Source organism: Bufo bufo, chromosome 8 (assembly GCF_905171765.1).
Source record: "Bufo bufo chromosome 8, aBufBuf1.1, whole genome shotgun sequence".
Lineage (NCBI taxonomy): Eukaryota > Metazoa > Chordata > Amphibia > Anura > Bufonidae > Bufo > Bufo bufo.
In genome coordinates this window covers 4,490,345-4,514,870 of record NC_053396.1, presented here as the reverse complement: position 1 = coordinate 4,514,870, position 24,526 = coordinate 4,490,345, and the positions used below count along the sequence as shown (strand labels likewise).

At 48.8% G+C, this 24,526-nt stretch overlaps 1 protein-coding gene and 1 long non-coding RNA gene across 2 annotated transcripts in view; one reads left to right on the top strand and one right to left on the bottom strand.

The window, feature by feature from the left end:
- Window positions 1-5,762: 5,762 nt before the first annotated feature.
- ASS1 (argininosuccinate synthase 1) overlaps window positions 5,763-24,526 on the bottom strand; it is a 78,552-nt gene continuing 59,788 nt past the window's right edge. Inside the window, exons 13-16 of the mRNA XM_040404863.1 lie at window positions 15,076-15,207; window positions 11,637-11,793; window positions 9,133-9,198; window positions 5,763-6,092 (exon numbers count right to left, since the gene is read on the bottom strand). Coding sequence (XP_040260797.1) covers window positions 6,047-6,092; window positions 9,133-9,198; window positions 11,637-11,793; window positions 15,076-15,207 — 401 coding nt within the window. The 3' untranslated portion in view covers window positions 5,763-6,046. The remainder of the gene's footprint in view (window positions 6,093-9,132; window positions 9,199-11,636; window positions 11,794-15,075; window positions 15,208-24,526) is intronic.
- On the top strand, window positions 23,356-24,427 carry LOC120977099. The gene is made up of 2 exons (XR_005773822.1): window positions 23,356-23,596; window positions 23,713-24,427. It is a non-coding gene; the product is annotated as an uncharacterized LOC120977099 (long non-coding RNA).

The window sequence follows — 24,526 nt, the reverse complement described above, 5'->3', positions numbered from 1 at the left end:
TGCTAAAAACACTAATCCACGGACCGTGCTAAAACACTGATGTGTGAATACACACATTACAATGAATGGGGACGCGTGCTGTCCGTGAAACACTGAGGTGTGAATGAGGCTTAATACAGGATGATAAGTTCTGCACGCACTGTGTATGTACATATAATTCCCCCTATGTCTTTGCAGCTGCTCAGCTGAGTTGGGGTTCAGTCCGGGGTGCAGGGGGCTATATATAATTGGCACCATATAAATGGCAGCCTAGTCTTTGGCCCCTATGTGGCAGGTTAGTGGCCCTTCATGTATGGTCAGTGTTGCTGCTGCAGGATGAGGTTTCCCTGGACATGAATTAGCAGCAGTGATAAGGTCTGGGGTCAGTGGTCGTGACCTCCGCTCCTACCTGTGCCCCCCCCCTCCCCTATATACAAGGTACAAAACGTTACCTGTGTAATGCTTCTCAGCAGCGGCCCCTTCTCCCTCCCCGCCACTTGCCCCTGGGTCAGTAGGGCAGGTGAGAGGGGCTGGGAACTGTCAGAGTGTTTTCTAAGCCCCTCGCACTCAGGGTCCAGATGGACGTGGCGGCCCCTGCTCCTTCTATGAAGTCCTTGTCATCTTTGTACACTGTATGTATGAATGCTGTCCCCTGGGGCGGCCGCCTTGTGATGTGTGGACTGGTGTGTGTGTATTTACCCTGCAAAGTCTCACTTAAAAAAGGAGCACCCCCCTCCAGATGCCTGTCCCCGAGGCATGCACATAATGTGGCCTTTCAGGGGACTGTAACGGGGCCTGAGAAGAAGACGGAGCCGGCCGCACCGCAGCCCACACAAAGACACCTTGTTAGACTCATCTACAGAGCGCAGCGGGGCGCCACAGGGGCGGGGCGCCCAAACTTCTGCACTGGCCAGATAGTGGCAGTACCACAGCCGACCAGATGAGATAAGAGGCTAAGCAGGCTGTATCACACAGGATAGGATTAGATACAGCAGACAGTATCACACAGGGTAGGATTAGATACACAGCTCAGCAGGCAGTATCACACAGGATAGGATTAGATACACAGCTCAGCAGACCGTATCACACAGGATAGGATTAGATACACAGCTCAGCAGACCGTATCACACAGGATAGGATTAGATACACAGCTCAGCAGGCTGTATCACACAGGATAGGATTAGATACACAGCTCAGCAGACAGTATCACACAGGATAGGATTAGATACACAGCTCAGCAGGCAGTATCACACAGGGTAGAATTAGATACACAGCTCAGCAGGCAGTATCACACAGGATAGGATTAGATACACAGCTCAGCAGACAGTATCACACAGGAGAGGATTAGATACACAGCATCACACAGGATAGGATTAGATACACAGCTCAGCAGACAGTATCACCCAGGATAGGATTAGATACACAGCTCAGCAGACAGTATCACACAGGATAGGATTAGATACACAGCTCAGCAGACAGTATCACACAGGATAGGATTAGATACACAGCTCAGCAGACAGTATCACACAGAATAGGATTAGATACACAGCTCAGCAGACAGTATCACACAGGATAGGATTAGATACACAGCTCAGCAGACAGTATCACACAGGATAGGATTAGATACACAGCTCAGCAGACAGTATCACACAGGATAGGATTAGATACACAGCTCAGCAGACAGTATCACACAGGATAGGATTAGATACACCGCTCAGCAGACAGTATCACACATGATGGGATTAGATACACAGCTCAGCAGACAGTATCACACAGGATAGGATTAGATACACAGCTCAGCAGGCAGTATCACACAGGATAGGATTAGATACACAGCTCAGCAGACCGTATCACACAGGATAGGATTAGATACACAGCTCAGCAGGCTGTATCACACAGGATAGGATTAGATACACAGCTCAGCAGACAGTATCACACAGGATAGGATTAGATACACAGCTCAGCAGACAGTATCACACAGGAGAGGATTAGATACACAGCATCACACAGGATAGGATTAGATACACAGCTCAGCAGACAGTATCACACAGGATAGGATTAGATACACAGCTCAGCAGACAGTATCACACAGGATAGGATTAGATACACAGCTCAGCAGACAGTATCACACAGGATAGGATTAGATACACAGCTCAGCAGACAGTATCACACAGGATAGGATTAGATACACAGCTCAGCAGACAGTATCACACAGGATAGGATTAGATACACCGCTCAGCAGACAGTATCACACATGATGGGATTAGATACACAGCTCAGCAGACAGTATCACACAGGATAGGATTAGATACACAGCTCAGCAGGCAGTATCACACAGGATAGGATTAGATACACAGCTCAGCACACAGTATCATACAGGATAGGCTTAGATACAGCATCGCAGATCATAGGAGTAGAAACATAGCTGAGCATAAAGTATCACACATGGAAGCTTAGATACACCAGCTGAGCAGATAGTATCACAGGTAATCAGGGTAGATACATCGGCTCTTCGGGCAGTACCACATATGATAAGCTTAGATACAGCACTTATGCAGATTGTATCACACATATTTGGATTAGATCTAGAAAATATTCTTGCAGTTAATAGGATGAGATACAGATGCCCATAGGACTGTATCACACATGCCAGGCTTAGATACACAGCTCAGCAGCGCACTCTGTACTATTACATGGTATACTGTTCCCGGAGTCGTTCACGTATAGATACATATTGTGTATAGATTGTTTTCTGCCCAGCAGCCGCAGGGTTAACCTATAAAGGAGCCATTAAAAAGGTGTTATCTGGTCGGCTGGGTCCGCTGTCGCCGGGCGGCCGCTCATGTCCTATTCTCTCCCCCGGCGGCCCCGGTGAGGACGGTGGCACCTTGCGCAGATCCAGGACACCTGCGGTGACGGAGCAGCTGAGGGAGATTAGCCTCTTCCAGTAGAGAGGATCCATTAGAGCCGGGCAATAGACTATCACTTCCGCTAGGAGAGGCCCCGAGATGAGATATTGATCGAGGTCATCTCACGAGGCCTGACAGGCTTACAGATCAGCCTGGGAATCCGCCGCGCCGGGAGGCGAGATGTGCGCCAGCAGGGGGCCCTGACCCGCTCTGCACAGGGCACATAATGGGACAACTTGTGGGTGATAACCAAGAAAATGACAAATGCAGCCGCCGCTCCTGCTCGCTGCCTCTCGTCGCAAGAGAGCGGAGACGTCCACCGACGTAACATCCGAGAATCCAGTCCTGACCTAACACTTCTGAGAGCTTGTTACAATGATATCCTGACTAAACACGTCATCTGTGCCGACACATTGTAACAAACAGGAGAGGGATTGGCACTGCTGCGGTGTTCACTTCACAGAGCATGGCCTAGATCAGGGATCAGCAACCTCCGGCACTCCAGGAACTACAACTCCCAGAATGCTTCATTCAGCTCTATGGGAGGTAGAAGAACAGCCGAGCATGTTTGCATGATGAGAGTTGTAGTTGCTGATCCCTGGCCTAGATGCACTCTAACTAACCCTCCTCTGTAAGCAGTATTCGATCTTTAGATGTAAAGGAGAAAGGTTCCATTCACCAACAGCAAGCAGAGATCTTGAAAATGGAATTGAAACACCACGTCTATTAGAAAGTTGCAGAGCTTCCTATTAGGCGAGGAATACTTGATAACCACAGAGCCTTAAAGGGGTCCTTAGGCTATAATGCATTCCTGATGACACGGCCTGTGGGAGCTGTCAGGAGGCGGTGGGGGGGGGGGGGGGGGTGACGACGCGTGAAAAGGTCAGTGCGGCGCTCTGCATGTCAGTCTGTACGAGTGCACTGACTAGTACTAATGCCTGGAAACATCCAGTTCTGAAGGATCATTGCTTCCTGCAACTAGGACTCTTGCCCTTTAAGGGATGATTTCAGATTTACTTTTTTCCTCATTTTCCCCCTATGAGGCAGTATGTAAGGAATGTGTACACAGTGTATTATGGGGGAAATATCCCTTTAATCCCGTATGATCAGATGTGCAGGATTTTCGGCCACTCCCAGGTGTCGGATTATCAGATTTCTCAGGAGATCGGACGTCGGAGTAAGGCCTCATGCACACGACCATTGTTTGGGTCCGCATCCAAGCTGCTGTTTTGGCGGCTCGGATGCGGACCCATTCATTTCAATGGGGCCGCATCCGTGGCTCCGTTCCGCGGCCCCGCTAAAAAAAAATATAACATGTCCTATTCTTGTCCGCGCTTTGCGGACAAGAATAGGCATTTATATTGCCGGCGCCTGTTCCGCTCCGCAAATTGCGGAAGGCAACACGGGCACCTTCCGTTGTTTGCGGACCGCAAAAAACGTCACGGTCGTGTGCATGAGGCCTTAGGGAATGTCATGGACGCAGCTCCACAGATGGGCGTTATAATCCCTGTTAAAATGGATCAAGCCGTAAAGGCCAATTTCACCTTTGGAGGCAGTCGTCTGATCGCATTCTACTCATTTTGGGCTAAAAATCATTTTTTCAATTGGTTTTTATTAAAGATTTTCAACAGTTTTAGCTCTACAGCCTTTGCTTTGTGAGTCCGTCAGGGAGCTGCTCTGACGGCTCCTGAACACTCACCACGGTCTGATAAGACTTGAGCTGTAGGGAGCGGTCAGGAGTTCAGAGCGGCAGATGGAGCCGTCAGAGCAGCTCCCTGACGGACTTCACTGTAAAGCAGAAGGAAATGGTCACAGACGCTCTGACGGCGAAGGCTGCGGAACAAAGACTGTGGAACATGTGTAATAAAGACCAACAGAATGAGTAGAATCTCTATAGCCTTCAAAATGATTATTTTTTTTTATTGTTTCACAATGATTTCTCATCTTTTTGGTGTCAGTGTTTCCTTGTGTCCTCTGATAATTCCGTGCACCCCCCCCCCCCCCCCACATATATATGAATCCACAGACCACATTTATTAAGGGATTTGGACACATCTATCTACAGTATCTATGTATCTCATATCTATCATCTGTCTCATATCTGTCTATGTCTCATATCTGTCTATGTGTATCTCATATCATCATCTATCTATCTATTGTCTTATATCTATCTGTCTATCTATTGTCTTATATCTATCTGCTTTCTGTCTTTTTATCCAATATCTATCTATCTATCCATCCAATATCTATCTATCTGTCTGCTTTCCGTCTTTCTATCCAATATCTATCTATCTGCTTTCCGTCTTTCTATCCAATATCTATCTATCTATCTATCTATCTGTCTGCTTTCCGTCTTTCTATCCATCCATCTATCTATCTTATATCCATCTATGTATCTCATATCTATCTATCGTCTTATATCCATCCAATATCTATCTATCTATCTGTCTGCTTTCTGTCTTTCTATCCAATATCTATCTATCTGCTTTCCGTCTTTCTATCCAATATCTATCTATCTATCTATCTATCTGTCTGCTTTCCGTCTTTCTATCCATCCATCTATCTATCTTATATCCATCTATGTATCTCATATCTATCTATCGTCTTATATCCATCCAATATCTATCTATCTATCTATCTGTCTGCTTTCTGTCTTTCTATCTATCTGCTTTCTGTCTTTCTATCTATCTATCTATCTTATATCCATCTATGTATCTCATATCTATCTGCTTTCCGTCTTTCTATCCGTCCGTCCCTTTGACATCTCTTCTTTCATTTACTCTATTAACACAACAATCCGGTTTTCAGCTCCGATCCCCTGAACAGCCCTTTACCCGCCAGTAACCGCCGACGTCGCCGCCATGCACAATCACACTGAATTCACGGCTTTTATTTATTTTTAATTGACTCTCCAGAAATGATTTCCTTTTAATATCTGCGCTGTTAACCCCTTACACCCCACGCAACCTCCAGTAATTGCTCTTCTTACAGAAGTCGGACTTGTCTAACCTGCGATTTACTGCACAAAACATTTTCATTGATCTCTGCGACCAATCAGTGACTGCGGGGAAGTAGAAACGGGCTGGGAACAAGAAGCTCGCGGCCGCCGCACTCCTCTTCCTTCGCCGCGGCTTTGTTCGCTTTTTTTTTTCTTCTTCTCATTTTGCTGTGACCTTCTTCCCCAATCGGTGATATTCTTTTAACCTGTGAAAACCACAGAGGAGAAAACAAAGGAGGGGGAGAGGAGGAGTCAATTAGCGAAAGGTCGAGGCATTCATATAAGTCAATGCAAATGAGGCACAAGGTCAATTGTATTTGTTAATAAGTCGAGGGAGCGCGTTATTACAGATGGGGGGGTATTATTATTCCGAAACGCCTTGGAAGACGGGAAGGCGAAGGCCGATCACCAGCCGCTCAGAGCCTTGAAGAAAGCCAATTAATGGAGAGAAGGCTTTTTATGTAAATGCTGCGGAGACCCTGACGGAGGGTTAACCCTATCAGCGCGGTCACCAGGTGGAGCCACCAACCACGTAACCACCCCTTCATGTGCAGGTTCTGTATGTATGGGCTCTACATCAAGCCCCGGGAACATCTATATACATCAGTGCAGGGGTGGCCAACCTTACAGACACAAAGAGCCACAACCTTACAGACACTACCAGGGGCCACAAGCTATACATTTACACACAAGTCACCGTATTTTTCGCCCTACAAGATGCACCTAGGTTTTAACAAAAAAAATAAGAGAAAAAATATAATTTGTCATCAGACCTCAGATCAGATTCCTAAATCAGATCCTCAATCCTCATCTGACCTAAAATAAGACCCCAATGCTCGGATCAGACAACACAAATCAGACTCCCAGTGTCAGACCCTCAGTGCTCAGATCTCCCCCCCCCCCCCCCCCATGCTCAGATCTCCCCCCATGCTCAGACCTGACCAACCCATGCTCAAATCTGACCCCCCATGCTCAAATCTGAACCCCCATGCTCAAATCTGAACCCCCAATGCTCAGACAAGACCCCCATTGCTCAGATCAGGACCCCCCCCCCCATGCTCAGATCAGACTAGGACTCTGCCCATGCTCAGATCAGGACCCCCCCCCCCCCCCCCATGCTCAGACCTGACCAACCCATGCTCAGACCTGACCAACCCATGCTCAGACCTGACCAACCCATGCTCAGACCTGACCAACCCATGCTCAGACCTGACCAACCCATGCTCAGACCTGACCAACCCATGCTCAGACCTGACCAACCCATGCTCAGACCTGACCAACCCATGCTCAGACCTGACCAACCCATGCTCAGACCTGACCAACCCATGCTCAGACCTGACCAACCCATGCTCAGACCTGACCAACCCATGCTCAGACCTGACCAACCCATGCTCAGACCTGACCAACCCATGCTCAGACCTGACCAACCCATGCTCAGACCTGACCAACCCATGCTCAGACCTGACCAACCCATGCTCAGACCTGACCAACCCATGCTCAGACCTGACCAACCCATGCTCAGACCTGACCAACCCATGCTCAGACCTGACCAACCCATGCTCAGACCTGACCAACCCATGCTCAGACCTGACCAACCCATGCTCAGACCTGACCAACCCATGCTCAGACCTGACCAACCCATGCTCAGACCTGACCAACCCATGCTCAGACCTGAACCCCCATGCTCAGACCTGAACCCCCATGCTCAAATCTGAACCCCCATGCTCAAATCCCTCCCATGCTCAGATCTCGCCCTTCTCAGATCTGACCTCCCATGCTCAAACAAGACCCCCATGATCAGATATGCCCCCCATGCTCAAATCTGAACCCCCATGCTCAAATCCCCCCCCAATGCTCAGATCCCCCCATGCTCAGATCTGCCCCCCCATGCTCAGATCAAACCACCATGCTCAGATCAGACCCCCATTGCTCAGATCAGGACCCCCCCACATGCTCAGATCAGACCAGGACTCTGCCCATGCTCAGATCAGAACCTCCTATGCTCAGATCTCCCACCTTTTCAGATCTCGCCCCCCCCCATGCTCAGATCAGACCCCATTGCCCAGACCAGGACTCTCCCCATTGCCCAGACCAGGACTCTCCCCATTGCTCAGATATGACCCCCATGCTAAGATCAGGATCTCCCCTCCCCCCCATGCTCAGATCAGACCAGGACCCTCCCATGCTCAGAACCTCCCATGCTTAGAGGTGGCAAACCCCTGCATCAGTGCATCTGCCATGATGATATCTGGGCCCCCTATTTACTAAACCCCATTCTTTTTGTATCACATTATACACGGCTCGTTTCCATGGTTACGATCACCCTGTAATCCATTCTTGGTGGTCCTGCTTGCACAATATAGGACTAAGTGCCAGCCTCTCCGGTGGCCAGGAACGTGGGAGTGCACATAGGTCGGTGCTTTTTACTACAGTGTGGAAGCACGACCACCGATGCTGGTTTACAAGGTGGTCGTAACCATGGAAACATGCCGTGTATAATGTGATGGAAAAATGAATCATTCCAGCAAAGGAGGCAATATGGAGAATCACAATACATTAGTAAGTGGCTTCTATTAACTGCATCAACATGATAAATGCCATTTGCTGAAGTGAGAGGACCCCTTTAAGGGTACGTTTGCATCTGCGGCATGCTTGATCCTGCACAAATGGCGGCTGACGGCCGGACAAAAAATAACCGTGTTGGTCTAACAGGCCTCGTCCCCCATAGCAACCAATCACAAGGCAGCTTTCATTTTATCCAGAGGCTGGGAAGTGAAAGCCGTGCTCCGATTGGTCGCTAAGGGTGACAAGGTCAGATAAAGGCGGTCCGGTGATTTGTTGGAAAGCGTCAGCATGGCGGGTGGGAATTAGTGGCTGGAGTTGTTGCCCATAGCAACCAATGAGATAACGCCATCCTGGAGGAGTTGACGAACCTCTGGCACAGCGCATGGATGGCTGCATGCTTCCAGAAAGCCGCCCTGAAAGGGCGTGGCACATCATGAAAAGGGGCGGAGCATACACCAAAGGGGGAGGGGTTTGGGGAAAAGTATTAGCAAATATGGATGAAATAAAATTTGGAATCTGATTGGTCACTGTGGATGACTACTCCAGTCTGCACACGCGTGGTCTCCTTTACTTTGTCAGTGTTGCCCATAGCAACTAAACAGGGCACACGTTTTTACTTTACTGCTCTGCTGCAAAACGTTATATGTAATGTACTGTACCGCAAACCAGAATAAACCTCACCTGACGGCATTAATCCTGATGAATCCAGAGGCATCGCATGGCTCGTAATCTCCCTGCTTGTCCATGCTGTGGGGGGGAAGAAGAGGAACACATGAAACCGCTGGAGCAGGGGGTGTCACCCAGCTTTTCCAAACCCCAGGCAGTGCAGATGTAATACCTGCCATTCAGAGGTCTGGGAAAGCTGGGTGGCCATACTGGTTGACATTCAGCTTTACCGTGCCCCCGAATGGCAGATCTGTCACTGTGGGATCTGGGGGTATAGAACTATATAACTGGGCAGGGGGGTCATGGTGAGTGGCCAGATGGGTAATGGCAGCCATACTGGTCGAGAAGAATTAACTTACAACCAGTCGGATCCCGATGACAGCTCTGACTTTCTCATAATCCGGAATGGCAGATATCCATAGGGGGGGGGATCACTGGGAAAGCTGGGTGACAATGGCAGCCATGTATACAGAATAGCAATTGTTCTAGTTAAGGGGGCGGCTCTTTAAGAACCCCCCCTCCCCCTTTTTTCCCATCTCGTTTCCTGGTCGCCATTAGTATCACACTTACAATAAAGGGAGAGACTGAAACATAGGAATTGTAAACCGAAACCGCCGGCATGCCGCGCCAGCTCCAGCGCCTACCCCAAACCCTTTCACCATAGAAATTACCACCAAAAAAAAAAAAAAAAAAAGCCTGGAGAATGATTTTACCTCCCTTGACGTGAAAGTAAAGTATGAAGGAAAGAGACACAGAAGAAAAGCGGCGCCTTTTATTTTTGCTCATTGAAGTGACTCTGACCTGCTCTATAATTACATTACTTTATACCCACTGAGCGGAGGCATTTCCACCCGGCGCTGGTTGTAGCAGCATGCTCGTTCCCCCCGCTTCCCGTTACGCTGTCATTCAAAAGCTTTCAAAGCAAAGATGCAAAAGTCAAGAAGAAGAAAGGCAAATGGTTGGAGACGCGGCGAGTATAAAAGCCGTCTCTGTGATCGCGCTCGCTTTAGCGGCTTGTTGTTGTTTTTTTTTTTTTTTTCCCCCCACTCTTTTCACTTTATTCATCTCATCTCCCCAAGAGCGAGAGTGACATAATGAGAGGGGATGGATGTGGATTGAGAAGCCGATAATTTGGAAACGGACAGGAGGGGGTGGAAGGGAAGGAGGGGGGGGGCACCAAGGTAAGTAGGCGGTGGAGATAATTGGAGAGCCCTCAGCTCAGGTAAAATAAACAGAGGTGGGATATCTGCTGTAGGCCCGTCCACAGATCGTGGGAAATCCTGGGGCAGGGGTAGGTAAGACTAAATCATCATGGCCGACTCGGTAGCTAAAAACCATACAAGATGATGGCACCGTCCAATCCCGCTCCTGAAAGGCGGAGGATATTATAACACCCACTATAAACATACACTTCTTACATAGTCTCATACTAACCAGTGTAGACACCTTATTTTTGTGTTAAGGTGCAGGTTCACTTTAAAACTGCCTTTAATCATTTAACAGATTAGCTTTGGTGCCTCATTTGCCTCCTGCAGCCCCATCCCCTAAGTTGCTTGCTGCACAGTAGTGTGAGTGGTCAACTGCAGAAAAACAGCTGTGAGGGGGCGGGTCCAGACTACACAGATAGGCGCTTTGTAGTCTGGCCCCGCCTCTCATTGCCATTATCAAGAGGAGAGGTGGCAGGAGAAAAATAAAGCAAGAGAGCTGATGACAAAAAACAGCTGTGAGGGGGCGGGTCCAGACTACACAGATAGGCGCTTTGTAGTCTGGCCCCGCCTCTCATTGCCATTATCAAGAGGAGAGACGGCAGGAGAAAAATGAACCGAGAGAGCTGATGCCAAAAAACAGCTGTGAGGGGGTGGGACCAGACTACACAGGTAGGCGCTGTATAGTCTGGCGCCGCCTCTCTTTGCCATTATCAAGAGGAGAGGCGGCAGGAGAAAAATGAACCAAGAGAGCTGATGACGAAAAACAGCTGTGAGGGGGCGGGTCCAGACTACACAGATAGGCGCTGTGTAGTCTGGCCCCGCCTCTCATTGCCATTATCAAGAGGAGAGGTGACAGGAGAAAAATGAACCAAGAGAGCTGATGATGGGATGTTACAAGCCTGTTTCTTCTTGCATCTTCCAGCTATTTATGGGGTTTTCTGGTTTGAGAAGGACACTGGACAATCCCGGGGATGTGCCTGAAATGAAGAATAGGCCACTGCCCCAGTTCTCCAGGCAAGGCTGCAGCGGTGACATCACGTGACCGCTGCAGCCAATCGCTAGCTTTGTCAGGTGCACCACTGAAACCAGACAACCCCCTTAATGTGACAGGAGATGCCGCTACGGGTGAATTTTTACGACTGTCCCATTCATCTTCATGGGGCTTCCAGTAAGCCATCTGCTTGCCACCAAAGGAATCCCATTCAGATGGATGCAGCCACCACTAGAGGGAGCTCACTACATAAATTTCTTCAACACATCTACTGCGTGTGAATAGACCCTTACGCTGCGCAGAAAGTGATTGCATCTTACCTGACCAACTCCTCGTTATACAGAGACTGGGGCGACTCTCGGCCCAGCATGTAGACCTGCCCCTTCAGCACAGACACCTGCACCTTGCCTTCCACCAGCTCCTGGGACTTGGAGATACAGGAACGGACAAAATCGCACTCAGGGCTGTACCAGTAACCTGCGGATGAGATCGGAGAACCGATGAGAGCGCAACTCCGGGACCCCCGGGTATTTACCTATGTGGTTGAGATAATCTATAGATGATAATGTGCACCTAGAACTGTGTCTGGAAAATTCCATCAGTCTGGCACCGAACCGGAAGACTCGCTAGCTGGGCAGGACATGCCAGATTATTGGAGTTTCTACAGGGCAGCGTAGGATCTCTGTACAAGAATTGGATGAATTCTGCCTAATTATTCCATGGAAATAGATACAAAGTATCATTCCGTGACACGGGTTGTAACAAATTTGCACTTTTGTGCTGTTGAAATTCTGTTTTGTGATACAGAATATAATTTTGTGAATATCTGGCGGTATTTTGTAGCACATAATAGGTGACCCTGATATCCTTCCTATGCCTCTGACACTGCAGAGTTTACAATATGAAGACGAGGGGGGAAAAAAACGTCCGCGATCATTTTCCTTCCAAACCGTATTAGTGAATGTTAGCGGATTGTGTCACAATATCGCTTTCCCTGGGAGCAGCCGGCGCGTCATTTCACTTTTAGCCTCCATTTTCTTCAATGTGAAATCGGGGTTATTTTCTGGAAATGGTTGCACCCTGCGCTCCAATTACCGCCGTCCGTGAACCGCGGGAATAAGGGCGGCGGTGACTTGAAACATGGGGATTGTAATCCTAGAAAAGCAGAGCTGAGCTAGGGCCCTGGATGAAAGACGCCAGGCTGCGGCCTGACCTCGCGCCTTATCAGGGTCAGGAATCAGGGGCCATATGGACGGGTGCTCGCTGGGAGCCGGCTCAGGTGAGCTCACCTTCCACAGCATTCTCCTAAGGTAACATTAGTCACAGTCAGAAGAAAGGACTTCCACTTTCCTCCCGGGAAAGGAATACCAGAGCACATCTGTCCCTAAGTCTCCAGCATCGCGGCCGCTCCCCAGGGCTATGCGACCTGATCAATTAACTGGACGCAGACAGAAAAGAAGCTTTATGTAACACGGCAAAAGAAAAAGTCCCTGAAGAGCACTTCCCCTTCTATTAGCTGGCTGACAACCAGAATGGCAGACATTCAAGGCCCCACAAGAGTTGTCACCCAGCTTTACTGACGTTCTAGAGCTTCCCCGTCCATTCCCCGTGTATAATTGTAGAACCAGACTGACTTCTCACTCAGGGAGTCAGGGAAAGATGGGTAATGACCCCTGAGGGAGCAGTAATGGCAGACATATTGGTTGGGAAAAGGCTGCATAGAACTAATGATAACAGAGGAGGTGCGTATGGTCTGGGGAAGAGCCTTCCTACTGCCTAAATCTGCCCCTTCTGTACTAAAACAGTTCATAGATGGCAAATAAACATGCAAAAATCACCTTGTCTTTTTCTTTTTCTCCCTGTCTCTTCATTACTGCAGACTATCGCGCTTGCTCTGGCGTTGCCCTGGTGGCATAAATAGACTAACTTAGCATGGGCTTCCTGTCATGTGACCTCCACTCCTAACAGCACATTCATAAAAGTGCAGGTCATATGACAGGAAGTCCTCTAATGGATGCTGCCATAGCAACCTCAGAGCAAGCAGAATAGTTACATCACTGAGGAGAAAAGCAGAAGAAGCCGTTCTAAGATGGAAAATCCTTTCTTTTCAATATCCTCTGATAAGGAAGGAGATCGGGCGCTGTTTGTTTTGTTTTTTGTTATGAAAGTCATGTGACCTAAAGGGGGCAGGTCTTGAAGAAAGGGCCAGTAGAGTGTCCTTTTTGGAAGGCTGGGGAGAGATTTGGACTGTGGTTATATTTAGCTTACCAAAAACTGCCTACACTGATACAAAAGCTCAGGTAGGCCAGAGATCTTAAACATTTTATACATTTAAAAGTTGTTGAACTTGTCAGACAAAAGGGAAGTCCTTATTTAATATATCTTTATGATGGTTAGAGCTCAGTTTCTCTGACACAGAGCTCCAAATTCCATCCATAAACATAGCGTTAGATGATAAAATGCTGTGTGCCACCACCAGGGGGAGCTCACTGTATACAGAATGAGCTCACTACATACAGATAATACAGCCACCACTAGAGGGAGCTCACTACATACAGATTATACAGCCATCACTAGAGGGAGCTCACTACATACAGATTATACAGCCACCACTAGAGGGAGCTCACTACGTACAGATTATACAGCCACCACTAGAGGGAGCTCACTACATACAGATAATGAAGCCACCACTAGAGGGAGCTCACTACGTACAGATTATACAGCCACCACTAGATAGAGCTCACTACATACAGATTATACAGCCACCACTAGAGGGAGCTCACTACATACAGATAATGAAGCCACCACTAGAGGGAGCTCACTACATACAGATTATACAACCACCACTAGAGGGAGCTCACTACATACAGATTATACAGCCACCACTAGATAGAGCTCACTACATACAGATTATACAGCCACCACTAGAGGGAGCTCACTACATACAGATTATACAGCCACCACTAGAGGGAGCTCACTGTGTACAGATTATATAGCCACCACTAGAGGGAGCTCACTACATACAGATTATACAGCCACCACTAGAGGGAGCTCACTACATACAGATTATACAGCCACCACTAGAGGGAGCTCACTACATACAGATTATACAGCCATCACTAGAGGGAGCTCACTACATACAGATTATACAGCCACCACTAGAGGGAGCTCACTGTATACAGATTATACAGCCACCACTAGAGGGAGCTCACTACATACAGATTATACAGCCACCACTAGAGGGAGCTCACTACATACAGATTATACAGCCACCACTAGAGGGAGCTCACTACATACAGATTATACAGTCACCACTAGAGGGAGCTCACTACATACAGATTATACAGCCACCACTAGAGGGAGCTCACTACATACAGATTATACAACCACCACTAGAGGGAGCTAACTGTATACTGTTTGTACATTGAACTCAATAATAAATCTGTCTGCAGTGAGCTTCCCCTAGTGGTGACTGCAGGAACCAGGATTTTTTCATCTAACGTAATGCAGAGGATTTGAAGCTCTATGTCAATCAAATGGACCTCTGACCGTTATAAAGATATATTATGATATCAATCATTGCAGAATGTGGGACCCAGTAGATGTTTCAATGGAGGTTTATTTTGGAATGCGCCTTTAAGCCTCAGAGACGTCATTTCTGCTCTACGCAGACATGACAAGCGGCGTCTTTATAAGATGATGTCACTCTGTTGACAAGCCAGTGACACGGGAAACCCTGGAGACGCGCGGGTCACCTACCATTGTAGACCTGCTCGGAGAACCTCAGTGACAGCTCCTGCTTGATCCTCCGCACCTCTCGGTCCATGGTGAACGTCTCGATGTCCAAATGTGCGTGGTGCAGGATGGTTCCAGCCGGCGTCTCGTAGATACCTAACCATAGTTTTTTGGGTTTTTTTCCCAGGCGGGGGGGGGGAAGGGAGAAAGAAAAGAGAAAAAGACAAGGATACGTGAAGCCCAAATTGCTGTAAAATGACACCATTAATGAGGCCCGTGACAGTAGAACTGCAGACGGACTTCATTCACTCTCAGCTTGCTGCAAAGTGTGTGTGTCATTACTACCCCGCTGGGGGCAAAGACAGACCACTCCGCACCTTGTGGTGAAAATGTGTAGATTCCTCTTTTTTGAAGAGGCTGAAATGACAGGTTTCAAGAACTGATCGCTTCACCGTCTCGAGCCCACCGGACTCCCGCAGGAAGGCTGTAATTAAAGCCAAGGAGAAGGAGAGGAGGCATGGAGGAGAAGGGCCTGAAATAACGGTTCTCTATAGACCCCCCTCCTCGCCTCCCCTCCCTTTATGCTTCTACTTCACTCTCACTTTCGGCCAAGCATAAGCGCTTAGGAAATAATACTATTTAAAACGGCCCTGATTGGGAGGCTCGCGGGCTCACGTCGTGATGGAGAGCGCTACGCCAGGCGACGGAGCTGAAAGTATCTCTCTCCCGAGGATAACTGCTCATTTAGATAAGTGTCCGCCAGCTTTGGGAGGCAGCCGAGCGGAGTGACAGGTTAATTCTCCGCCTGTCAGAACAATGTTAAACTATGTTGGACACGAAGCCTCTAACTTGGTGGGTTCTGAGCACCGAGCCAACGCCGGGCCTGCGAACGTAGGAAAGCAGGGACATTTCCCCTTTAACCCCTTGGTGACCACTAATACACCCATAGGGGGTTTTAGCATGTACCCAAAATGGTGCATTAAAAACTAGAACTTGTCCCGCAAAAAAAATAAGACCTCCTACAAGTACATTGATGAAAAAACAAAAAAAAGTTATAGCTCTTGGAATGCATTAAAAAAAATAAAAATGTGCGTGGTCACTAAGGGGTTAAGTACATATTCTGGGAAAGCAGGCGTTCCATGCCTACGGTTTCTCGAGCTGTTGCTAAACTACAACTCCCAGCATGCCCCGCTTTCCCAGGCACCTGAATGGCAGCCATTTCTCGATTTACATTGATACTGGCATTTCTAACCTGGAATTTTTCAGTTGTTGAAAAACTACAACCCCCAGCATGCCCCAGCAGCCTTCAGGAGTTGACATCCAACTTTCCCAGGCAACTGTTCCTAGATGTACATTGACACTGATCTGTAACCCAGGATTTTCCATTTGCAAAACTACAACTCCCAGCATGCATGGCAGAGTGGTAGTTATGCACGGGTTGCAGACCACCACTGTACACTCACATTAAGCAGTGCTACGGCTGTCCACAGGTTGTGCGCGGTACTGCAGCTCAACCCCATGGAGAGTTGTGGGGCAGCTAGGGGAAGAAAGCCGCCATGTTTTTCTAACCTTGATGATCATCCAGCTTTCCCAGAAACAGGTACAATAGAAACCAGGAAAGGATTCTCTTTGAATTAACATTACACACATTTTTAAACAAGATCTCCTCCCTAAAAGTGAGATTTTAGTTGTCGGGGTATTTTCTATAAAATAATGCCCTCATTATCCGAACCACTTGACGTGATGACTACCTAGTCGGGTGTCGGTAGGACAGTGTCCATGTCACAGACCACGTGGTGGCAGTGAGACGTCAGTAAATCGCCTGCACCCCGTCCATCCAGCTGAGATCTCCGTTTGCTGCTGACCTAGCTGACATCTTGAAAGCTTATTAAGGACGGGAGTTGTCAGGAGAGATATTGTGCTAAACCAGGCGCAAAATAATCTGCCGGGGTGAGTGGGTTAAAGCCTTCCCATCTCCAGCGTCTCCAAAATTACTCCCTTCAGAGTCCACGAAAGTCAATGGTAAAATTAACTGCAGGAAATGGAGACTGGAGATGACAGGTCCGGACCGGGGAGAAGGAGATGTATAGGAACCCACGGGGGGAAAGGAGATGTACAGGAACCCACCGGGGGGAAAGGAGATGTACAGGAACCCACCAGGGGGAAGGAGATGTACAGGAACCTACAAGGGGGAAGGAGATGTATAGGAACCCACCGGGGGGGAAAGGAGATGTATAGGAACCCACCGGGGGGGAAAGGAGATGTATAGGAACCCACCGGGGGGGAAAGAGATGTATAGGAACCCACCGGGGGGGAAAGAGATGTACAGGAACCCACCAGGGGGAAGGAGATTTATAGGAACCCACCGGGGGGAAAGGAGATGTATAGGAACCCACCGGGGGGGAAAGAGATGTATAGGAACCCACCGGGGGGGAAAGGAGATGTACAGGAACCCACCAGGGGGAAGGAGATGTATAGGAACCCACCGGGGGGGAAAGAGATGTATAGGAACCCACCGGGGGGAAAGGAGATGTACAGGAACCCACCAGGGGGAAGGAGATGTATAGGAACCCACCGGGGGAGAAAGGAGATGTATAGGAACCCACCGGGGGGGAAAGGAGATGTACAGGAACCCACCGGGGGGGAAGGAGATGTATAGGAACCCACCAGGAGGAAGGAGATGTATAAGAACTCACTAGGGGGAAGGAGATGTATAGGAACCTACACGGGCGAAAGAGATGCATAGGAACCCACCGGGGGGGAAAGGAGATGTATAGGAACCCACCGGGGGGGGGGGAAGGAAATGTATAGGAACCCACCGGGGGGGGGGGGGGGAGGAAATGCATAGGAACCCACCAGGGGGAAGGAGATGTATAGGAACCCACCGGGGGGGAAGGAAATGCATAGGAACCCACCAGGGGGAAGGAGATGTATAGGAACCCACCGGGGGGAAGGAGATGTACAGGAACCCACCGGGGGGAAGGAGATGTATAGGAACCCACCGGGGGGAAGGAGATGTATAGGAACCCACCGGGGGGAAGGAGATGTACAGGAACCTACCGGGGGGAAGGAGATGTAAAAGGAACCCACCGGGGGGAAGGAGATGTACAGGAACCCACCGGGGGGAAGGAGATGTATAGGAACCCACCGGGGGGAAGGAGATGTACAGGAACCCACCGGGGGGAAGGAGATGTATAGGAACCCACCGGGGGGAAGGAGATGTACAGGAACCCACCGGGGGGGAAGGAGATGTATAGGAACCCACCAGGAGGAAGGAGATGTATAAGAACTCACTAGGGGGAAGGAGATGTATAGGAACCTACACGGGCGAAAGAGATGCATAGGAACCCACCGGGGGGGAAAGGAGATGTATAGGAACCCACCGGGGGGGGGGGGAAGGAAATGTATAGGAACCCACCGGGGGGGGGGAAGGAAATGCATAGGAACCCACCAGGGGGAAGGAGATGTATAGGAACCCACCGGGGGGGAAGGAAATGCATAGGAACCCACCAGGGGGAAGGAGATGTATAGGAACCCACCGGGGGGAAGGAGATGTACAGGAACCCACCGGGGGGAAGGAGATGTACAGGAACCCACCGGGGGGAAGGAGATGTATAGGAACCCACCGGGGGGAAGGAGATGTATAGGAACCCACCGGGGGGAAGGAGATGTACAGGAACCTACCGGGGGGAAGGAGATGTAAAAGGAACCCACCGGGGGGAAGGAGATGTACAGGAACCCACCGGGGGGAAGGAGATGTATAGGAACCCACCGGGGGGAAGGAGATGTACAGGAACCCACCGGGGGGAAGGAGATGTATAGGAACCCACCGGGGGGAAGGAGATGTACAGGAACCCACCGGGGGGAAGGAGATGTACAGGAACCTACCAGGGGGAAGGAGATGTACAGGAACCCACCGGGGGGAAGGAGATGTATAGGAACCCACCGGGGGGAAGGAGATGTATAGGAACCCACCGGGGGGAAGGAGATGTACAGGAACCTACCGGGGGGAAGGAGATGTAAAAGGAACCCACCGGGGGGAAGGAGATGTATAGGAACCCACCGGGGGGAAGGAGATGTACAGGAACCCACCGGGGGGAAGGAGATGTATAGGAACCCACCGGGGGGAAGGAGATGTACAGGAACCCACCGGGGGGAAGGAGATGTACAGGAACCTACCAGGGGGAAGGAGATGTACAGGAACCCACCGGGGGGAAGGAGATGTATAGGAACCCACCGGGGGGAAGGAGATGTACAGGAACCCACCGGGGGGAAGGAGATGTACAGGAACCTACCAGGGGGAAGGAGATGTACAGGAACCCACCGGGGGGAAGGAGATGTATAGGAACCCACCGGGGGGAAGGAGATGTATAGGAACCCACCGGGGGGAAGGAGATGTATAGGATATGATACCGTCTGCTGAGCTGCTGTATCTAAAACTGTGATACTGTCTCAGAGAAGCCTAAAGCACTACACCCCCCATCATGTGCTGCTGAGACATCTATCTGGCCATTTCTCTAGGTGGATCTTGTGTGGCCCTATATTCCTTACTTGGCCCTCAGACGAGCCTTGTCAGGTGTGCACAGGATAAGCCTCCCGAGTGCGGGCGTACACTGCGGCCTGTTTGGCAGAGTTGTACAGCGGATGGTGGGGGTTCTTGTTTTCATATTTTCTCTGCTGTGACAGCTGTCAGCAGCTAAGAGAAAGTGCGCCGAATACCCTGACAGCACTGGAAGCGATGCCTCCCGCCAGGCCGCCATGAAAGGATGGCGTCAGTATAATACACTGCCTGCTACACGCCATCCCAGATCCCTGCAACATACAAACATGTTCACATATATGTACACAGACGTGATGACCGCAAACACGAGCATTACTGCATCACACAGGATAGGATTAGATACACAGCTCAGCAGGCAGTATCACACAGGATAGGATTAGATACACAGCTCAGCAGGCAGTATCACACAGGATAGGATTAGATACACAGCTCAGCAGACAGTATCACACAGGATAGGATTAGATACACAGCTCAGCAGACAGTATCACACAGGATAGGATTAGATACACAGCTCAGCAGGCAGTATCACACAGGACAGGATTAGATACACAGCTCAGCAGGCAGTATCACACAGGATAGGATTAGATACACAGCTCAGCAGACAGTATCACACAGGATAGGATTAGATACACAGCTCAGCAGACAGTATCACACAGGATAGGATTAGATACAAGGCTCAGCAGACAGTATCATACAGGATAGGATTAGATACACAGCTCAGCAGACAGTATCACACAGGATAGGATTAGATACACAGCTCAGCAGGCAGTATCACACAGGACAGGATTAGATACACAGCTCAGCAGGCAGTATCACACAGGATAGGATTAGATACACAGCTCAGCAGACAGTATCACACAGGATAGGATTAGATACACAGCTCAGCAGACAGTATCACACAGGATAGGATTAGATACAAGGCTCAGCAGACAGTATCACACAGGATAGGATTAGATACAAGGCTCAGCAGACAGTATCACACAGGATAGGATTAGATACACAGCTCAGCAGACCGTATCACACAGGATAGGATTAGATACACAGCTCAGCAGGCACACAGGATAGGATTAGATACACAGCTCAGCAGGCACACAGGATAGGATTAGATACACAGCTCAGCAGACAGTATCACACAGGATAGGATTAGATACACAGCTCAGCAGACAGTATCACACAGGGTAGGATTAGATACACAGCTCAGCAGGCAGTATCACACAGGATAGGATTAGATACACAGCTCAGCAGACAGTATCATATAGGATAGGATTAGATACAGCAGACAGTATCACACAGGATAGGATTAGATACACAGCTCAGCAGGCAGTATCACACAGGATAGGATTAGATACACAGCTCAGCAGGCAGTATCACACAGGATAGGATTAGATACACAGCTCAGCAGACAGTATCACACAGGATAGGATTAGATACACAGCTCAGCAGACAGTATCACACAGGATAGGATTAGATACACAGCTCAGCAGACAGTATCACACAGGATAGGATTAGATACACAGCTCAGCAGACAGTATCACACAGGATAGGATTAGATACACAGCTCAGCAGGCAGTATCACACAGGACAGGATTAGATACACAGCTCAGCAGGGAGTATCACACAGGATAGGATTAGATACAAGGCTCAGCAGACAGTATCACACAGGACAGGATTAGATACACAGCTCAGCAGACCGTATCACACAGGATAGGATTAGATACACAGCTCAGCAGGCACACAGGATAGGATTAGATACACAGCTCAGCAGACAGTATCACACAGGATAGGATTAGATACACAGCTCAGCAGACAGTATCACACAGGGTAGGATTAGATACACAGCTCAGCAGATCGTATCACACAGGATAGGATTAGATACACAGCTCAGCAGACAGTATCACACAGGATAGGATTAGATACACAGCTCAGCAGACTGTATCACACAGGATAGGATTAGATACACAGCTCAGCAGACAGTATCACACAGGATAGGATTAGATACACAGCTCAGCAGGCAGTATCACACAGGACAGGATTAGATACACAGCTCAGCAGGCTGTATCACACAGGATAGGATTAGATACACAGCTCAGCAGACAGTATCACACAGGAGAGGATTAGATACACAGCTCAGCAGACAGTATCACACAGGATAGGATTAGATACACAGCTCAGCAGACAGTATCACACAGGATAGGATTAGATACACAGCTCAGCAGACAGTATCACACAGGATAGGATTAGATACACAGCTCAGCAGACCGTATCACACAGGATAGGATTAGATACACAGCTCAGCAGGCACACAGGATAGGATTAGATACACAGCTCAGCAGACAGTATCACACAGGGTAGGATTAGATACACAGCTCAGCAGACTGTATCACACAGGATAGGATTAGATACACAGCTCAGCAGGCAGTATCACACAGGATAGGATTAGATACACAGCTCAGCAGGCAGTATCACACAGGATAGGATTAGATACACAGCTCAGCAGACAGTATCACACAGGATAGGATTAGATACAGCAGTATAGTGAAGTCATACAGTAAATCACGTCTTTTACTCGGCAGTTCCTTCTCATTATCTTCATATTTTCGGGACGGGGTGTAATTTAACAGATTTTTGGCATTGTTACAAGCTCGGCGCTCGGCTTTTCACTGAATTATTTTTATCGTTTGATGAATAAACATGTTGCTCCCCGCTGTATCTGATGAGTGAAACTGATTATACTGCCGAGGGAACGGCACCAGGAAAAAAATGGCCGCCACACTGCAAGGATGGCCAACCGAGAGGGGCCCTGTGGGTTCATCCACTCCCATAATGATCAGGCAGAGCTCTCATGGTGGGCATGCCCCGTCACAGACAGGACTAGCTGGCCATACACGAGAAGAACATCAGTGAGCCGGCGACCCTAGTCCTGATCTAGCAGCGGCTTATTCCGTTCTACATGCGAATACATGCATGCTCGGCCAATCCTGGCGTGTCGGGAGAAATAGCTGTTGGCCATAACACAGTCTAAGATGTCTGGCCGTATTTAGGTGGTTTTCTGAGATTCGGATATTGATGACCTATCGGCAGGGGTTTGATACCCGCAGCTCACCAAGCACAGCGCCGTCCATTGCATAGTGGTTGTGCTTGGTATTACATTTGATATTCATTTGACTTAGCTACACCTCGGCCCTGTGACCCATGAACATGGTGGCCAGTGCTGCCCGGAGCGTTGCGGCCTCTTCCGACAGCTGATCAGTGGGGTTTCCAGGCGTCAGACCCCCACAGATCTGATATTGATGGGGATAGGTCATCAATATCTGAATCTCAGAAACCCTTTTAAGCAGCTGATAGAAGACAAGTATTAACAATTAACTCCTTCACCATCCTGGTCCACCATTAACCCCTTCACTGCCTTGGACCGCCACAGTTAGTATAATGAATCCCTTCACTACCCTAGACCAGGACCTTTTCAATTAACCCACTGGTGAATGTTAACAGTATCCCCTTCATGACCCTAGACCACAAGGGTCAGTGCCATTAACCTCTTTATTACCTTAGTTTATGAAGTGCTTTATTTTAATCTTCCTGGTGGTCTAAGACCACCAGGGACCAATGTCCCCTCTAAGCTGCAGGGCTGCACAGCACAGGGGAGGTGTGCTCCCATGCAGACTCCCTAAGCTTCCCCCTTAATGGTGGGGAAGAACGCTCCAGAATCGCTCTGCCCCATCCTAGAGGGAAGTGCACTGCCAACAGACGCCCCCTCCTGTCTCCCCCGGTTCTCATCTCTTCTATTGCCCTGCATAGGAATCGTACATTTAACTGCTCTAGACCCAAGGTCTTCTTACATCAACCCCTTAACTGCTGTGGACTGCCAGGAATACTTTAACCCTCTCACTGCCCTAGACCACCAGGTACATTGACACTGACTTCTTCAGTACCCTTGACCACCAGAGATACAGTAATTAAACTCTGACTGTACTAGACCACCAGGTATACTGAAATTACTTCACTGATCTAGATCACCAGGGATATTGGCACTAACCCCTTCACTGCGCAAGACCACGAAGAATACTGTAATTAATCACTTCACTACCCAAGACCACCAGAGATATTAACATTAACCCTTTCACTGCCCTAGACTACTAGGAATATTGGAAAATCACCATAACTATTAGGCCACCCTAAACCACCAGGAATATAACCATCAACCCCTAAGCCACCCTAGACCACCAGGAATATAATAGTCAACCCTTGTCACCCTAGACCACCAGGAATATAATCATCAACCCCTAAGCCACCCTAGACCACCAGGAATATAATCATCAACCCCTAAGCCACCCTAGACCACCAGGAATATAATCATCCACCCTAAACCACCAGGAATATAACCATCAACCCCTAAGCCACCCTAGACCACCAGGAATATAATAGTCAACCCTTGTCACCCTTCACCACCAGGAATATAATCATCCACCCCTAAGCCACCCTAGACCACCAGAAATATAGTCATCCACCCCTAAGCCACCCTAGACCACCAGGAACATGTTAGTGTTAACCCAGGACTGCCATTCCGTGTATTCAGCCCATTTACATCGATCCATCTATGCAGAACAGCTCCTCAGTCTTTCCCGTCTATATAACAACAACAACAACAAAAAGACCACTGATTTTTGGATGTTAATGTGCCAATCTAGGGAATTACACAGACCCCCTGCTACGAGGACGACGACCCTTTCTTAGCCAAGATACAAAACAAACTTTTTAGAAACTTTTCTCCATTCAGGCGGTGAATGAAATCGTCGCTTCTGTTTAAAAAAAAAAGAAGAAAAAACCCACAAAGACAAAAAGGAAAATGAAAAAACACAAGCTTTTGTTCTTTTGGCAGAATTAAAAGCCTGAACGTGCCGCACTTTTCCCTCC